Source organism: Brachyistius frenatus, unplaced genomic scaffold (genome assembly GCF_029030835.1).
Source record: "Brachyistius frenatus isolate BFR_SWC_R1_liver_20210118 unplaced genomic scaffold, ASM2903083v1 Contig_286, whole genome shotgun sequence".
Taxonomy (NCBI): domain Eukaryota; kingdom Metazoa; phylum Chordata; class Actinopteri; family Embiotocidae; genus Brachyistius; species Brachyistius frenatus.
Genome location: NW_027210885.1, coordinates 323,200 through 341,543, shown reverse-complemented (window position 1 = coordinate 341,543; position 18,344 = coordinate 323,200). Strand labels below are relative to the sequence as shown.

General features: G+C 47.8%; 1 protein-coding gene across 2 annotated transcripts in view; it reads right to left on the bottom strand.

Annotated features, from left to right (window-relative positions):
- The window catches only part of jag2b (jagged canonical Notch ligand 2b), a 45,992-nt gene extending 35,022 nt beyond the window's left edge, over positions 1–10,970 (bottom strand). For both annotated transcript variants that reach the window (XM_069722347.1, XM_069722348.1), the window contains exons 1-2: positions 10,784–10,970; positions 9,649–9,969 (exon numbers count right to left, since the gene is read on the bottom strand). In XM_069722347.1, coding sequence (XP_069578448.1) covers positions 9,649–9,969; positions 10,784–10,849 — 387 coding nt within the window. In that variant the 5' untranslated portion in view covers positions 10,850–10,970. The remainder of the gene's footprint in view (positions 1–9,648; positions 9,970–10,783) is intronic.
- Positions 10,971–18,344: the final 7,374 nt, after the last annotated feature.

The window sequence follows — 18,344 nt, the reverse complement described above, 5'->3', positions numbered from 1 at the left end:
AGACTGACCAGACGAACAGATCTTTGTTGATGAGTTTCAGTCTCCGTTTTGGTCTGAAAAACGCTCAATATCAAACCGGTTACTCAGAATGCGGACGGGCGATGTCTACCGAACAAAACTATCGCAAGCTTTCCTAGATCGGTATCAAACCGTGTCCCGCTGTGCCCTCCAGAGCTCGTTTAAAAAAAAAAAAAAAAAAAAAAACTTAATGATCATTGGAATTAATCGCAGCTCATTCTTGTAACTAATCAGCAAAATGCGATTGCGGCGATTCGATTGTGATGACTATCAGCCGTCTGCAACGGACCGCGGCGGCGTCCGTCAGCCCAACACAAGTTCAGACTAACGAGAGTCCGGCAACGGGCTGCAATGAATGCAAGACGACGCAAGACATAAAGTCTTAATCTACAATCTTTGGAAATGTTGTGCAGTAAAAATGAATCCGCAATATAAACACTGGATATAATATATATATATATATATATTTTTTAGCACCGTTTAAAACGTGTCCATACACTGGAGGAAAAAGCTACACTGTCCAGGTAAAGTAGCATCCTGATATAAGAAATAAAAAAAAAACCACATCAGTTTCATTTTGACCCGAGATTCTGCAGAAGCAAACAAACACCGGAGCTTCCTCGTGTGTCCCGTGAGTTCAGACCCACGAGAGGCTCCTAAACACGCTACTTCGTAGACCTGAAGGAATACCTGCAGCATCACAACAAAAGGGGCTCGCGATGCCGTAGGAAATGTCTCCATGGCAGCCCATAGCCAAATTTGAATTCGGTGGTTTACCCATTCAAAAGTGATAAAGCCACTTGGTCCATGACGGACCATTCGCAGGGCTTAAAACGGTGGTTTGCCCCGAGGCTCCAACCTCAACGAGAATAATGAGAGTATTTTCATACATCGTGGCTGCAGGATGCGTCTCGTCAACCGGGTGGGCAGCATGCACGATAGCTCCTTTTAAAAAAAAAAAAAAAAAAAATGAGACGGGTGCCAGGTTTTCCACACACTCTGCCCGACCTGTAACCGAGACGCTGGTTTGCAAAATTCGGAGGAAAGTCTCTTTTTAAAAGCCAGAATACGCAACACCTAATCTCTAAAAAACAACTGTTGATATAAATGAGCCTCGCAGTTTGGACCGGCAGCTTTGGGAAGTTATCTGGGTAAGGAGGACAGCGCAAGAGGGACTCTGGTGCGTTCTGGCTCAGACAGAAATATGTCCAAATTTAGTGGAAAGTCACTGGAACAGCCAACACAAGAAGCTCAAATCAAGTGACAAGCTCCAAAGGATTTAAATGCAGTGTTGCATTGGAAGGAATCTGCGCATATAAAAGACGCCTTTTGTCCACAAAACCCACATGAAGATTTGTTAATTGTTCCAAAGGCTGAAACACGTTTCCCCTTCCTGAGGCGCCGAGTAAGAAAACAGCCTTCAAATAATCACGGCGAAGCGCTTGTGCACGCTCGCGCCTCGTGCGAAATCACAGAAGGAACAAAACAAAGCGTTCTCAGAGGAAACCCCGGCTCCCTCCGCCCCGCCGCGTCCATTTAAGATGAAGAGCGTGGAGTCAGATGGTCACGACAGACTTCGGCTCACACGGGCTTCCGCAGGGGCAGCTGTCCACGTCGCACAGTCGCCACTACACTGCAGCTTTGTTGACGGGGCGACGCGGCTATCTGTTCGACTCGGAATGACGGGCCGATCGTATCCAAGACGCAAAAAAAAAAAATGTGCAGCCCGCGTCTGCCGGGAAGAAAACCGGAAGGTGGAGCGCCGATCGGGTTTTTTTTTTTCCTCCCGCAGCGTCTTCGAACACGAGCCGCTTCGTGCCGGAGCTCGACGTCTTGCCGCGACGTCGGCTTTTTCAAAAAATTGTAATATTCAAGTTGTCAGTCTGAGATGGGGGAAAAAAAATTTAAAAAAAAATCACACACAGAGACGATCTTCTAAAAATGACTCTGAGGATTGGGTCGACTTGTTTTTATTAAATTTGTAAAGTTAATAAAACGATTTACCCTGATATTTCAAGCAATAAGCTGTGTGTAAGTCAAAGCCCCCCCCCCCCGTGTGTGTGTGTGTGTGTGTTGCATGAAACAGCTAAAGCTAAAAGGTCATCAACAGTGCCAGACTAGTGATAATTTAAAATCAGGCAGGAGCGATAAAACGGTAATTTCTTTTAGACATTTGAGCTATTATGACTTGTATATTTAATAAAAGGGAGAAAAACAGAAAAAGAAAAATATGCATCGTGTCTGATGGATCGTGAGTATATTGACCTCCGCGTCCTCAAAAGGTAAAAAAAAAAAAAAAAACCTTAAAATGACATGAAATTGAAATCTAAATGAAAATCGGATTGCGAGAAGTTTGTAACATGGAAGCGGGAGATTTAATCTGTTCTTTGAGTTCAGACATTACTGCAACGGTCACGGACAAGCGGATCAGATATCCAAATCATCAAGTCAGTGACGGGGCTTGGACGTTATTCCCGAAGCGCAAAGTTCACTGTACTATAAAAGGATAGCTACAGCATCCCTGTTGTTTAGGTGGGGCTGTAAAAAAAATTATAAAAATTAAAAAAAAAATAAAAAAAACTTCAATAAAGGCTGGGAGGCAGGTCCTACTTGTAGAAGACGAGCAAGCGTCTCGTCAGGACTCTGCAAGCGGCAGAGACAAACGTAGCATCGCTGCAGAGCTCAAACTAGGCACAAAAACAAAAAGAGAAACGCTTACATTTAACCTGATAAAAACAAAACCAAAAAAAAATTGCTCTACTCCATCATCTTTGACATTTTACAGACTTTAATTGCTGTAAAATCAGAAAAATAATATTGACTGAATGTGCCTACAATCATTCTTGTGTAAAGTTGGGAAAATTGACTCAAAAAAAAAACAACAACCAACCAACATTGGCTCTTTGCGGAACGCGTGAAGACGAGGCAGCGAAAACCGCAACCTTAAAATACAAACAATCGAGGAGAGCTCTCGCACACAAAAAAAAAACAACAACAACAACAACAACAACAAAAAAAAAGCTCTCCGTCGTCCGCACCTCGGGACATCGGCCCGGCCGGCCGATTGCAGGATCAATACGGAGCGGAGCCGAATCGCAGGTGAGACTCGTGCGAGCGGCTTTCCGCGAGGCCGCCCCGGGACCCGCCGGAGCTCGGATGGGGGAGGTAGAGAGAGGCGAGATAATTGTTTACTAGAGGCCTATGCGGCCGTCTCCTAGCAACAGCTCCGACGAGCTCCGTATCAGGTGTGAGCTCAAACACAAACATCCTGCCGGTTGTCCTTTGTTGCATCAACGGACAGAGCCGGTGATATTTTGAGCACATTTTCTTGTTCCTCAAAACGCACAGACTGGATGTGGAAGTGTTCGTAGCTTCCGGCTCTTGAAAAATGAGGCCGATGTCGAAGCGCTTTAAACTACGATACCGCGAGGTATTTTGGTTTTTGCTTGCTAAACCAAAGCGGTGTTGTTGTTGTTGTTTTTTTTGGGGGGGGGGCGTGTCTATTTGATTGACGGGCCTGTGGTGCAGTCAGTCAGGTTGCAGCTGTCGGTGGGCGGGATGTAGTATCGCCGGGTTGCCCCGTCAGATTTAGTGACGTCCACCGCTCGCTCCTCCCCCGGCTCGCCCGAATACGGTCACCGCCGGCTTCAAATCGGTAACAATCACCGGGTTCACCATCTCGGCGAAGGTTTGGGATCACCACGCGTGTCCGTATAAGCCTTTTTTTTTTTTTTTTTTCTGGCGTCGGACTGGTTTCAGCTGAAGATAAATTGCACAACGCAGCCTTCAAATTCCAGCATTTACCCACAAGGCACTTCACGCACCAAGTATTCATGCGCACAAACAGCTGAGGTTTGAACTCCTGCGCCGCGCGGGTCGTTTGCGCAGCAGACTCGAGAGTATTCCCGAGTGCGCATGCTCCTGCTCATTTGTGCAAATCCTGCACGGGCAGACGGCTCGGGGGAGTTCGACCTTCACTTACTCCTGACACAAATTCAAATCGAGTTCCGACGGCGACACGAGTACTAAAGCGACACCGTGTGCGTCTGACGTACGGCCGGCCGGGAGAGCGAGCCGAAATCCGGGGAGGTAGTTTTGGGTTCGAGCCAGGAAAAACAAAAACAAAAAAAAACCACGATCTTCCGGCAGGTCCGTGCAGATCAACGCGTCACACTTCGACGCGAACGACGTCGTCCACGTCCGGCGAAGGAAACCCCGCCGTTCGAAACGATCGGCGGCGCGGGACTATCCACACGTCGAGGCGGCGCACCAGCGAAGTAACCGACACAAACCGCGCACGCACGCACACACACACACACACACTTTATGAACTCCACAGACGGGCTGTTCAGGACCTCAGAGTATAAACCGCGTTGGCTTTCTGCCCGAATAAGAACGTAGTGAAAGCGGGAACGGTTAAACCGACGCCGCCCGAGCGTCGGCAGGTTTTCTGGCGAACCGCGCGCGTCTCGGTTTGGGAGCGGAGTGGGACGGCAGGTCTGACGGCCGCGTCTCCGGGTCCGGAGCGGATTCGGTAACATCGAACGGACGTCCGGCTGACGCGGCCGGAGGGAGAAATTCCACCGGCAATTTCATTAGCGATCAGATGGGGAAGTGAGACGTGCGCCTCGCTTCCTGTCTCCCGTCTCTCCCCTGAAGTGCACACGGCGGCTCGGGCCAACGAAATGGAAACTCGATCAGCGGCCGTGTTAATGTTTGATGTCCACGCGGGCCCGGCCGGCTGGGAAAGTACCGATCCGGCGAACCTGAACGTCGTTTCTTAAAGCAGTTGTTCAAACATTTTGGGAAACTTTGCTCATTTCAGTCTATTTTCTTTCAGTCCGGTGAGAAGACTGACGCTCACGTCTGTAACATACAGTATGAAGCTGGAGATGCACGCTGACTAGCCTGAAGACTAGAAATGGGGGGGGGGGTTGTGGAGCCTGGCCTACTTGCATTCAAAATTGTACCTACCAGCACCCTCAAACGCTCATTATTACTTAAAAAATACTCAACTTTTTGTATTTTCTTTCTTTAATTGGCACTAAAGAGGTGTAAAAACAACAGTGTCTCGTTGTTGTTTTTTTAAGATGTGCTGTTTGTATTTCTTAATGAACAAATGCAACCTATTTGTATTGCGCTAATTATAATAAGAACAATGCCTGAACGAAAAGAGAAGCAGCAGCAGCATCAGGGAACGTTTCCTGTAAATCCAGAGCTGCAGAGCGCCGGCTGAGCTCAGAGGCAGCAGCGGCCGTCGGTCTCTTTTCCTGGCACGCCGGCGGGACAAGCCAGAGCTCGAAAAACATCACTGGTAGATTTCCAAAGAACGGATAAGCATCGCGTAATCTGAGTAAATCAGCCATTAGCGACCGCATCACGGTGGTGCGATGATGACAAGACGGAAGGGACGAGAGGAGACGAGGCTGCGACGTCCGTGAGCCTCCAACAGAAGCAGCCGCCTTTCCCAGAGAAATGCAGGATGATATTCAGAGTTAGAGCAACAACAACAACAACAACAACAAAAAAAACACCAGACCGGGACTCGAGAGCCAGTTGAGAAAATTAAAAGGCATCAGAGGGTATTTTTTTTTTATTATTCCGAATTTCCCCCAAAAACAAAACACAGCTCGTGTCGGATTATGTGGAAGAGTAGTTTGACGAGACCTCAAGAAGTTTGACCGAACGAAGACGTCCCTCCGACGTCTGTCTGACTGACTGACTGACTTGCGCACGCTTTGCAACAGCCGTCGAGATGTCTGCCGGGCGTCATCGGGAGAATAATAAATGCAGATCGCCCAGAGCATTAAAAAAAAAAAGGAAACCCGTGCAAGTCTACCACCCCCCCCCCTCCCTCCTTCACCCCCGCGAGTCTGGAAGCTAAATTAAAATAATTCGTGCCTGGTTTCGTTTTCGGGACCGTCGCCGGGAGATGACGGTCGTCGCTGGTTTTACATGGGGCTCGAACACGGGCGGTCGTCCAGATGACACGGCCAACAGTACAACTGCATCTTTGTTTCTGCAGCGGGGAAAGCAACAACGCCGCAGCCAGTGACCCTGACAGGCTTGTTGTGACACCTGGCACTGGAATAGTGCACCGTTATCCGCCGGCGGCACTTAACAGAAGGATAACGCGCCAGAATAGCCCTCTTCACCTCTGCCTCGAGGTGTCCGTCAAGGAGTCGAACAAGAGGCAACTCGGCGGTTCATATTCTAGGAGAACGTGAGGTTAACAAATCCAAAGTAACGGCTCAGGTGATAAACCACCTGCTGGTTTTTTAACAATAGACTCACACTGAATATATATATATATATATATATATACAGCCTTTGACGTGTGAAATCACACCCTTGCTATTTTCCCCTGAAGCTCGATAACGTTAGTTCACAAAAGGTGGGCCGCCTGCAGGGGGGGGGGGGGGGGGGGGGGGGGGGGGGGGGGGGGGGGGGGGGGGGGGGGGGGGGGGGGGGGGGGGGGGGGGGGGGGGGGGGGGGGGGGGGGGGGGGGGGGGGGGGGGGGGGGGGGGGGGGGGGGGGGGGGGGGGGGGGGGGGGGGGGGGGGGGGGGGGGGGGGGGGGGGGGGGGGGGGGGGGGGGGGGGGGGGGGGGGGGGGGGGGGGGGGGGGGGGGGGGGGGGGGGGGGGGGGGGGGGGGGGGGGGGGGGGGGGGGGGGGGGGGGGGGGGGGGGGGGGGGGGGGGGGGGGGGGGGGGGGGGGGGGGGGGGGGGGGGGGGGGGGGGGGGGGGGGGGGGGGGGGGGGGGGGGGGGGGGGGGGGGGGGGGGGGGGGGGGGGGGGGGGGGGGGGGGGGGGGGGGGGGGGGGGGGGGGGGGGGGGGGGGGGGGGGGGGGGGGGGGGGGGGGGGGGAAACGCCGAAATCATTAAATGCACATAAATACAGAGACGATACTTGAATCAAACGTGTGACGGCAAAAGGCTGCGAAAACATATGCTCTGCTTTCAAGGCAACAGCTTGAGCATCAGCACCAAACCTACCACAGAAATCTACTTTCTCTATTTTGTACATAAATTTGAACAGAAGTTAGTTATTGTCAATCATTTTACTGCTTAATCAGCCAAAGTTTTTTTTTTTCTTGCTAGATAATATTGAAAACATCTGAATAGCCAAAGACATTCAAACCGCCACCGTAGACGACAAAGGAAACCAGATCCGAATCTCTTTCCCGAGTGGCGCCGGGGATTTTTGCTTAAAGAAAATTCCTTCGCCGCTAAATCGTTTAACCAAATTGTGTCTGATTAATTTTCGTCTAATCTAAATGCATAAACTGTGATCCACAAAACATCAAAGGTATTGTGGAAAATGGTCAGTTATTGACACCTTCAGATGTCTTGTTTTGTCCAACCTACCAGAGACATTCAGTTTATTGTCGCATTTGATAAAGAAAAGCAACCAAACCTCACAACTGCAATTAGAGGATTCTTCTTATTCTGGCATTTTTTTTTTTTTTGCTTCAAAAACTGCTACGAATTTGTTCTCAAAATTGCCATTTCAGCTGTACCCAATGTACATTTTCTGGTTCGTACGTCAAAGTCCACTACGACAGCCAACTATACGATAAATAAATCGGAATAAAACCAGCAGCCTCGTTTCAAAAACGCTACGACACGATGTCGTTCAAATCAAAATCACAAAAAGGTGCACCGAAACTCGGTACGGCACGAGCAAGAACGAGATGTTACCAAAACCTAAAAGTGTGTTAGGTGATATTTTTAGTATTCTTTTTTTTATTTATTTATTTTCCCCTCTCCTTCCCTTTTATTACATTCCTTATTGGCGTGCCTAATTCATCAGCTATCACTCATTCGCCGTCAGATGAGTTTAACCGCCCTGGAGGGGCCACCAGGGGCCACCTGGCACCCACAGCAGGAGAGGAAGCTGTGGGGTGCTGGAGGGGAGGAGGTGGGTGGGGGAGGAGGGGGTGAGGGGGGAGAAGGGAGGGAGAGAGGGGGGGGGTACTCAAAACCAGCCAGCAGTACACGGCGAACCGCTCTCGCCGCGCGGGCATCTGAACACGCACATCTCCAGCTCGCGGCATCACGCCGGTCATTAATCATCCCGGTAGAGAATTCATGGAAGCATCCATTCAATCATCCCGTTCTCATTCACCTGTGAGGACTTGTCGCTTTTATATGATCCGATACCTCAGAGATGGCGAGTCCAAATTTGATTTTTGGTTGTTTTTTTTCCCCCCTACCTAGCCTGTAGAAAAATCCCTTTTTCCTTTAGCTTTGCATTTTTTTCCCCCCAAAACAAAAATCATCCATCAGCAGTGGCGATCTTCATAAAGCAAACGTCGCCAGACGGATCGTCAAAACGCCAAATCTGAAATGGCGAATCAGCAAAAAAAAAATAATAAAAAAAAAATGTTGAAGCGAAAAGCTTTTCCACAACTCCATACGAGAAGTAACAATGTTCCAGCCCCCCTCCCCGCCCCGCCACCACCACCACCACCAGCCAGCCCGGCAGGATCTCCATATCAAAGCGTTTCCCCGGTCTAATCACCCCATCGTGAGCCCTCGGCAGGTGCGGGCTGGCGGAGCTGGAACAATGCCAGTCCTCATATATCAGGGCAACTTTAAAAGATGACCCAGATGACACTGCGAAACACTGGAGCTGCAACCGGATCCTCGCGGAGCATGCAATCGTTTAGCCCTGATGCGTGTCAATTCTCTATACGGACAGGAAGCTGCTAAACATTCCCCCCCCCCTCCCTATCCCCACCCCCCCACCCCCCTCTTTAATGAGGTCCATCTCCTCCGCAGGAGACACCCGCCCGTGACCCGAGAACAAATCGTTAAGGATGTTTGATACGAGTATTACACCGATGTCGTCTATGAAGAGGCAACTTTTCCACAGATTGTTTGGCTTCCGCGCCGGAGCTTACCGGACAGCAGTACTGTTACTGTTGAGCTGCAACAACAATTGTTTAATTTGGGAGGTGGGGGTGAGGTGGGGGGGGGGGGGGGGGGGGGGGGGGGGGGGGGGGGGGGGGGGGGGGGGGGGGGGGGGGGGGGGGGGGGGGGGGGGGGGGGGGGGGGGGGGGGGGGGGGGGGGGGGGGGGGGGGGGTTAAGTTATTCTGCAGCTATTTTGATAATCTATTGATCGTTTAGGTCATTATTTAAAACAAATATGAAGACAAACCTGATGCTTCCAGGGACTCAAATGTGAGAAACAATCTAACAAATGGAATATTTCGGGGAGCTTTTAGACCCGATTCTCGGGCATTTTGAGGACATCCTGCGCTCGAGGACGCCGACGAACATTTTCCGCCGTTTTGCAAAAATAAAACTTAAAATGAAGAAAACGACCGCCAGGTTCGTCAAAACCGGAAATGATCTGCAGTTTCACTTGCAAGGACAGCGCAACTGCCATGGATCTTAATTTGAAAGGGTACTTTATCAATACAAGCGCCGTTATAGAGTACTGCGCGAACGGGAGAGTGGTCCCGAAATATTCCTAAACGGTTTGGAGGACGTGATGCTCCAGGTGCGTGGGCACAGACGTCACAGCCAGAGCTAATTTGCCCCAAATTTTAAACCGGGTTCTGTCGGATGATCTGCCAAAAAGACAACAGCAAAAAAACAAACAACAACAACAAAAATCACACTCACCGGCCACGCAAACTGGAAGGGGATCAAAATCTTGCCAGCCTCGTCGATCTTGTTCGGGTTATTCTTGGCGCTCTTAAAAGAAAACATATTTCCACCGAGAACTTGGGTAGATCCAGCTCCGAACGTGCAATGGCCGCTGGTGGTGACCTCCATCTGGTACTCCTTCAGGCACACTTTGAAGTAAGTGTCGCACTCGTCTCGAGTGCAGCGCAGGTCCTGGGAGCTCCTGGAGCCGTCGCAGCACTCCCCGTCCGCCACCTCGCCGTTCACATTCTCCACGGAGATCAGCTGCAGCTCGAAATAGCCGGTTGACTGCGCCACCTAGAAACAACATGTTTTAAAAACAGACACCACCACACACACACACACACACACACACACACACAAACAATTTGTTTTTAATATAGGCCCCGCGTAAACAAGACTAGCGCACGATTTGTGCCGCTTAATCTGGTGCGTAAAGATGGGCAAGTGGCCAAACTGTGTCTTTTAGTCTCAATTAAATCCGAATATCAAGGCTTTGCAGAACTGGGTGGATTGTGCCCCCCCCCCCCCAAAAAATTAATTTGGTTCCATCATGAATGGAGCACGTGAGCAGCCTCCGGTTTGCATGCTGGTTTTTTTTTTTTTTTAATTTTATTTTATTATTATTTTTTTTTAGACAACCAGGTTTACTCTCGAGACGGGATCAATTTAACCGCTGCAGCAGCCAAGTGATGCAATGCAACTTGGGGCTACAACTTGTTTGGTTCAGGCCTCAATTCTCCCCCCCCCCCCCCCCAAAAAAAAAATTAAATTAAATTTTTTTTTTTAAAAAACGGGGACTCGGGATTTCACCAAAATGGAGAGTACACTGTTATCGATCCTTTGGACTTCACGCAGGTCACGGAAACACGACCACATGCTCCAAAACTGACGGCTAGGCTAATTCAATTATCGATTAAATGTGATGCTAATATGGCAACGCCGGGAGCGCAAATAACATACATCTGCCCACGCCCACCAACTTTTGACAACGGTCAAATTTAAACACGTATTTCATGCATGCAGAACAGAAGAAATGAGCATTGATTAAAATCAAATTTAAAAAAAAATAAAATTAAAAATAAGATCTTTTTTTTTTCTTTTTTTTTACCTCCGTCCATAACGTCAGCAGCAGGCACACTATGAAGCAATTCCTAATCCTGCTGCGTTTCCACATGCCGATTAATTAGAGTGTCATAGGAGGAGGGGAGGGGAGGGGGGGGGCAGAAACGGTAAGAAAAGACAAAACAGCCGCGGACCCGGCGACCAGTTCCTCCTCTCGTGACATGCAAACAAAAAAACAAAAAAACAAAAAAAATTATTCGCATGCGTGTTGCCTCCGCCGCGTCCGTCCGGATTGCGCCGAGGCGTTTACATGCGTGCCGTGCCGTGCCGTGCTGTGCTGTGCTGTGCTGTGCGAGGAGACAGGCGGATTGCAGAGCCGTGCTGCTGGTCCGTGTACAGGAGTGCCGCACCGTCAAATCTCTCCACACAGCAACTGAGATGTTTGGTAGGCACAGCCTGAGGAGAGGGGACGTCTGCTTTGATTGGCAGCTCCGCAAACCACTTACCAATTGGCCAGCGGGCAGTCTCTGAGCCAACCGGATTAAGAGGCGCACAATAGTATAATAACCCCCACCGCCGCCTTCCCCCCCCACCCCCACTACTCCCTCCTTCCTCGGCCCTCCTCCTCCTCCTCCTCCTCCCCCCCAAAAAAACTTGAATTATACTGGATTTTTCTATTTGAGCTGCGTTTAGACAAAACGCGCATTACAGCGCGCAAACAAAGCGGGGGTCGACTTTAATTAAACGCAGCCGCACACGTATTATAACGAGCTGTGGCCATTAAGCCTGCTTCAAATTGGGGACCTTATCGGCGCTGCGTCGCATTTAATTGCAGTCTTAATTGGGGCGCAGGAGGCAAATTTGGAGGACTTCGCTTTGGCGTCAACTTCATTCCGAACATTAAAGTGTAATTTGCTCCTGAAACTTTTCAAATGAGTCCTGCAAGTGGGCTGCACGTAAGGGGTCCGCGTGGACTGACTGCCGGGAGACTTGTCACGCGATTTATGGCAACGATAAGGTGATTATAAATAAACATGAAATAAGCAGTTTCCCTTGCTGCTTTTCCTTCATTTTATGGCTGATTTAAATCCCACACACACACACACCTTGTGATAAAGCTACGTCTACTATTCACCTCCAACTCATTCGTGATATTATATGGCGAAATGAAGTTATGATTTATTCTTCTTGCCAAAACAAACGTGCTTCACCGGTCTGTTTCTGCAGCGTTAATGTCTATTAAAAGTAAAAAAAAAACTGCCCCTACACCACGCAGCACTTTTTAAGACAATCCATTGCAGTAGTTCAGAGCGCCCTCTACTGTCCATGCAACACTCACCAGTCAACTAAAAGACATTAAATATGCATCATTAGACATGCTGTTCTTTTTGTAATGTTCTCATTACTTGTTAGATATTGTACGGATATTCCATTTTAATTAAACAAAAAAAAAACGACTCTTGGTGCAGCATTCTCCATTCATACAGTTTTCTCTTGCATTTGAAGTCCTTTGCTCTTATTCCCATTTTATTTGTCTCTGCTGCCTCCCATCACTTTGAACATATAAGGCCACATTAAAGCACTGCACCTCTGACAAGTCCTCAGCTCATCTCGACACACAACATGCAAAGGTGTCCACTTCCTGTAAAGTGACGACCTCAGCAACAAGTGCGTGTCTCCCTCTAAACCTGACCCCCCCCCTCCCAACCATACTGTACATACAAGCACATATATACAGATGTAAACATTTGCACAGGCTGGTCTCAGTCTGGGATATTTGCATCACCTGACAGCGCGGCCGGTCAGGTGATCTGGTCTTTGCAGACAGATGGCCAATGGTTGCCAGTGTTTTTCCGTGCTTTGTATGGTGATAAGCAGTTGTGGTGCTTTTGATCTTTCTTCCTCAAAACTAAGAATACATAATTACATTTTAGAGCAAGTGTTAAGTTGGCTGTGTGAAGGGGAAGGAAAACAGAGTACAGAAATCTTAAAACACTTTGAATAAAAGGTTAAAAAAAAAAAAAAAAAGCGTAAATAACTTTGTGCTGAAAAAAAATGCAGGTACGACCCCGTAAGTCCCATTTATATTCCCCTCCCTCCTCCATCTATCCTGGTTTCCACCCAGTTTACACACCCGGAGAAACATGGAAGTGCCAGATGCACTTAAATAAGAGTGACGTACCTTATTTTCTGGGTAAACATCAAAAGATGGCACATTATTCTTTGACCTAACATTCATTTACAGATATCTTCTTTAGCAAAGAGCTAATTGAGCTAGTGGCCAAATATTTTGGCCTTCTTAAATGAAGTGTAATCTTGTAGTTCTTTGTCATTATAATTGCAAGACGGAAGCTCCATTCAAAACTCAGGCTGCATACAGCAGTTTGGTGTCCTGTGTTTATAAATTTTTGTACAAAATACAATGATGATCGGAAGTCATTTAAATAAAATGTGTATCTACATAAACAGGGTTGGACACTTTGACTGGAAACTGCAGGGATGGGAGGTTGTTTTCAGGTCAATACCAGCTAACAGTCCAACTTACCTGCCAGACATGGTCCTCAATAGATCTCCATTAAACATCTTCGCTCCGGACAATAACGGCGTTCGGTGGGAGTTAGTGCCGACCTACAGTGTGTTGGCCGAACCTGTGACGACACATTTCCCTTTAACATCGACCTACTCTGAAATTCAACCTGCTACCAGGAGCCGCCCAACCCCCCCCCCCTCCCCGTGTGACAACAAGAGAGAGGAGCTGCCAATCAAAGTGTGTTTGACAGCAGCCCCCTCCTCCTCCTCCACCTTCTCCTCCTCCTCCCATGTCACCGTCTCCTTCTCATCAGGCGACAGCCAGCCCGTCAGATAGGCCTTGAAGGAGGCCTGAGCCGCCACGAACGCTTTGACTGGAACATTTCACACGCTGTCACGAGTGCATGTGAGGGCCTTGAGTTAAGGATCACACTTAGTTAAAGGGCCCGTGGGTGTTGAAGGAACGACGTGTAGGAGTATATGTGCGTGTATTCTTGACTGGTTAACACCATGGTCTGTATATGGTCCGTGGTCTGGACTGAAATATGTCGGCAACATTCGGATGTATTGCCATCAGCTTTATGGTGCCACAAGAATGAGCCTCATTGACTTCAGTGACCTCCTGACCTTTTATCTAGAGCCACAACCAGGTTGGCATTTGTGGTTCTGAAATATCTCAGCAACTGCTGCAACCTGTTATCACGGCAAAGCGTGAAATAGACACGCCAGTCCCCTACAGCAAATTGTGAGATAGCCCGGCTTTGCGCTGTCTGGGTCTGAAAGTTACACGTTTATTAAAGCATGGAACTTAAACACACTTAAATGTCATGTGACCCAGGATCAAACAGAGGTTCTGAGACCAAGACATGACAAAGGACATTTTTTGGTGAAGTTGGGAGGAAGGAGGGTGGGGGGGGGGGGGTTTGGTGTCATTAGTCACAGACCACCATGGAGGGCGATGAGGTTCCAACTCAGGAGGTGGCACTGTTTTTCTGGAGTTGTTTTTCATTTCCAAACCGTAACCATGTTCCTTTTCCCCGAAGCCCAACCATTTTATTTTTTTCCCAAACCCCAACCAGAACCCCGACAACGTGTTTTTGCTAGAAGTTTAATTTTCCTGTAACTCACATGGCTCTGACCATGCAGTACATTTCATTTTCATCCCCTGCAGGAAAACGTGAAACTTTCACGCCTAGACAGCGCAAAGCGTGGCTATCCCACGTTTTGCTGTAGTGGACCGGCGTGTCTATTTCACGCTTTTCCGTGATACCGGCTTGCGACAAATGGCCCATAAAGTTAGTACGCAAATTCATGTCCACTTTAGAATGAATCATTTTTGATTAAATACCTACAAAACGGATGTCATTAGCGTCAGTCTGAGCTGTTCTTAGCGTTAGTGCTCCTGAGAAAATGCATCTCCGTTTACACCTGCTAAACATCTGCATGCAGCATCGCCGCTGTGAGCGTATTAGCATGCTGGTGTTAACGTGCAGCTCAAAGCACGTAAATACAGCCTCACACAACTGCTAATGTGTCTCAAGACTTAGTCTCTCTTTCCAATGTGCCCAAGTCAAGGCTAATTTCTCGGGCTAAAGCCATAAATCCAACATATTTCCATGCCCCTATTATAATTCAGCGCTTCATTACACAGGATGATGTTCATGTTGAGGTACAACGACAAAAAAATGCCTCCGTAAAAGCATTTAGACCTTAACGATTCACTAATACGAGCCTCTCCATTCAAAGCGTGACTAATGAAATTAGCTAAGCATCTCTTTAAGCCTGAGTGATCCACCAGAGGAAACTGGATGCATTTTTCCTGTATGTTAAAAATAAATAAATAAATAAAGAAGACAAAAAAAAAAAAAAAAAAAAAAAGATTTGCACAAACTGTGTCTGAAAATCCGAGCAACAAAAGAAAAACACAGTCTAATAATTTTTAGACGTTCAGCTGCTCCGTGAAGCCCTGCTTTATCACATCAGTCACGGATAATATCTGTAACGCCATTAAAGACTAATATTAACGCCGAACTGATGTATCTCCCGACTCTAACACCTACCGGAGGGGCCTCGGGCGCTGCGAGCCTACCTTGTCTTCCTGTTTGCACACACCGCATGCATGTGTGTGAGGCACGGAGAGGGGAGTGTGTGTGTGTGTGTGTGTGTGTGTGTGTGTGTGTGTGTGTGTGTGTGTGTGTGTGTGTGTGTGTGTGTGTGTGTGTGTGTGTGTGCAGGAGGAGAAAGGATTATGAGTGGGAGCGCCGTGGGGGGTTTGCCAGCCTCCAGGGGGGAGGTGAAGTGGATTTCTTCTCTCATCCATTTTTCATGGCTTTTCTCCTTTCAGATCTCCAGTCTCTGTACATACGGCTGACGGGTCGATTCTCTTTTATCTTTAAGCATCTTTTGGGGACTCTCGGCGTGCGTCTGCTGGCGTTTTGAGGGGGTTGATGGAGGCGGCATGGGTCAAGGTTGAGACTTGCTGGGGTTTTTTCATCCAGCTCTAATGACTATCTCGCCATTTGCTGATGCCTTCAGATTTTTAATTGAGGCTGGGCGGTTTCGGTATCTTCCTCTGGTGGGCAGGATACTGAATCCTAAATAATCAAAGAGAGAGGGAGATCTTTGTTTTCTACAGCGCAGGCTTCATCTCAGAGGAATATTATGGAGGTCAGTCCACATGGACCGTACATAAACAGCACTGTTTAATGGCAGTTTATTTCCCTCGTGGATTAATTCAAACACATATGTCTTTTAAAAGGGGGCTTTTAATAATTAATGACCTCAGTTTGTGACCTCCAGAGTTCAGCATCATCGACCCAACTTGTTTCCTGGCCACCACCCTTCCCCTCGAGCTACAGTCACCTTTAACTGCCACCATTAATTAACTAGATTTTAGAGAGGCGGTTATTCAATGCAGAACTGCGTGATGATCCTCCAAAATACTGGAATACTAAAGGTGCTTTATCCCCATTTGGTGTCGAAATTTGAAGGTCTTTGTAGCCCTTTTGGTTGTAACCAGCCAATAAAGAAAAATGCCAAGTAGCCCGGCTGTTTTCGAAAATTAATAAAGCTAAAACCACAGAAAAACAGTACATTTCTTTCTCATCTACATTACCAACACAAAGCCATTTCTGTATGGGGTCGGACATGCGCAGCACCTCTATTGTTGTGTTTTATCTTGTTCATTTTTCAGGAAATGCCTCCATACCAGAACGTGCTGCATGGTGTAGTTTGAGAATGAAGAAAGATCGCTCAAAAAATGAGAGTCAAAAATGATGGAGAAATTATGGGAACTGTAATCAAACCGAACAACAACCTAAAAGACATTTCACAGACCTTACAGTGTATTTAGTCAATTGCGGAATTCAAATGGAACTCGTGAGCTCGTGGTTAACAACATGGGAAGTTGTGTGCTTGGCGTTCAAGTGGTTAAGTCGTAAAAACACCGTTGCTAGGAAACGGCAACATGGATGGTGTCTAGAAGCCACACAGGCTCACAATTTAGCAAGCCAGCAGGAAGATAACGTTACACAGGAGATGCAAAGGCACCTCTGATGTAGGCTATGACGTCATTGAACACGTCGCAAGTTCAAACGTCGTGAATACCACACGAGGGCGCTGTTCATATGGACTCGTCTCGCGTACGCGGTAAATACGACCCCGTTTCAACGTAGCATTAATCCGTGACACGTGCCTACCAGTAAAATCAATTGTCAAAACATTTGGAAAACATGTCTTTTAACTGGTTTTTTTGTTTTTTTTAACAATGTTGTAGAGAAAAAGAAAAGAAGGGACAGAGGTTTTAGAGACTGCAGCTTTTGTAAATAAACAGCAGCGAGGACGTCGTCGGGCGCGTTTTAGCCGACTCTCCCGATCCTGACTGACGAGTCAACAGAAGCACTGAGCCCTGCGACATTTAGGCAAACATTTTCTTCAAGAGTAGACAACCAAGCCATCTGGCCGGGTTTACTCGGTGAGCCTTGTGTATATGGACGGATTCAGACATCTATTGGGAGTGTGACAGTTTGATCTGAGACATCTTCAGGGTCTATCTTTGTGAAACCGGCCTCAGCATGTTGACAATTTAAAAAAAAAAAGGCTACAGAAGTAACTTTTTTTGTCGTCCACTTGTTAGTCATTCCTAAAAAATAATGCTTACATAGAATTTTTTTTTTTTTTTTTTAAATCACAAAATCCTTCACTCTTTCCGTTGTGTGGTTTCATGGGAACCACTGGCTTAAGCCAAATTCATCCTTGGTTGCTTCAACTACCACAATCCTACAATAAAAGTACAGTTTTTACAACCGTCAATAATGAATTCAATGAATTTTTGAAGCAGGAATCAGTCTGAGGTTCAAAAAGCCTTTTCTGTACATCAGAGTCTTGTTTCTTTGTGACGTTTGTGTTTTCCTTCATGTCCCACGGCTGACCGAGCCATCAAGTGTTCAGAAAAAAGGTCATTTCCGCTGCGGTGAAAAGACACATGCAGTCGCTACCGACACTGCAGCGTACCTCTCCGACACCGGCATGTTCTGCTCCGCTGACGGTACTGTATGCAGTCGTGTTTTCTCGAGCGGAGAGATCAGATTTCGTACTGTAAATGCTGGTCTGGGTGACTTGTTACCGTTCGGAGGGGAAGTAAAAGTGACAGATGTTTCCAAACTAACTGGAAATGCATAGCTGGGCTTCAGAAATACGGAGCCAACGAGGAAACGGTCCATCACAGCCCCCACATATATATATACACACACACACACACACACACACACACACACACACACACACACACACACACACACAGAGTTTTGATAACGACTTACAACGTAAAAACCACAGTTACAATGTTAACCAGTCGGGCAGGTCGATGCCACTTCGTCGTGTCCGTCTGGATTTTCCTGTTCATGCTTGGCAGTCCTCGTTTAACCTTTTAGTTAATGAGACATTTGACAACAAGGTGAATAGTTCACAACTCCCTTTTTACTCAGTGCATTTTCAGCGACAGCCTAAAGACACTCTGCAATCATCTTCAACCTTGAACAGGAGTTTAAGGAGGAGAAGCTGCGAGGGGAGCTTCCTTA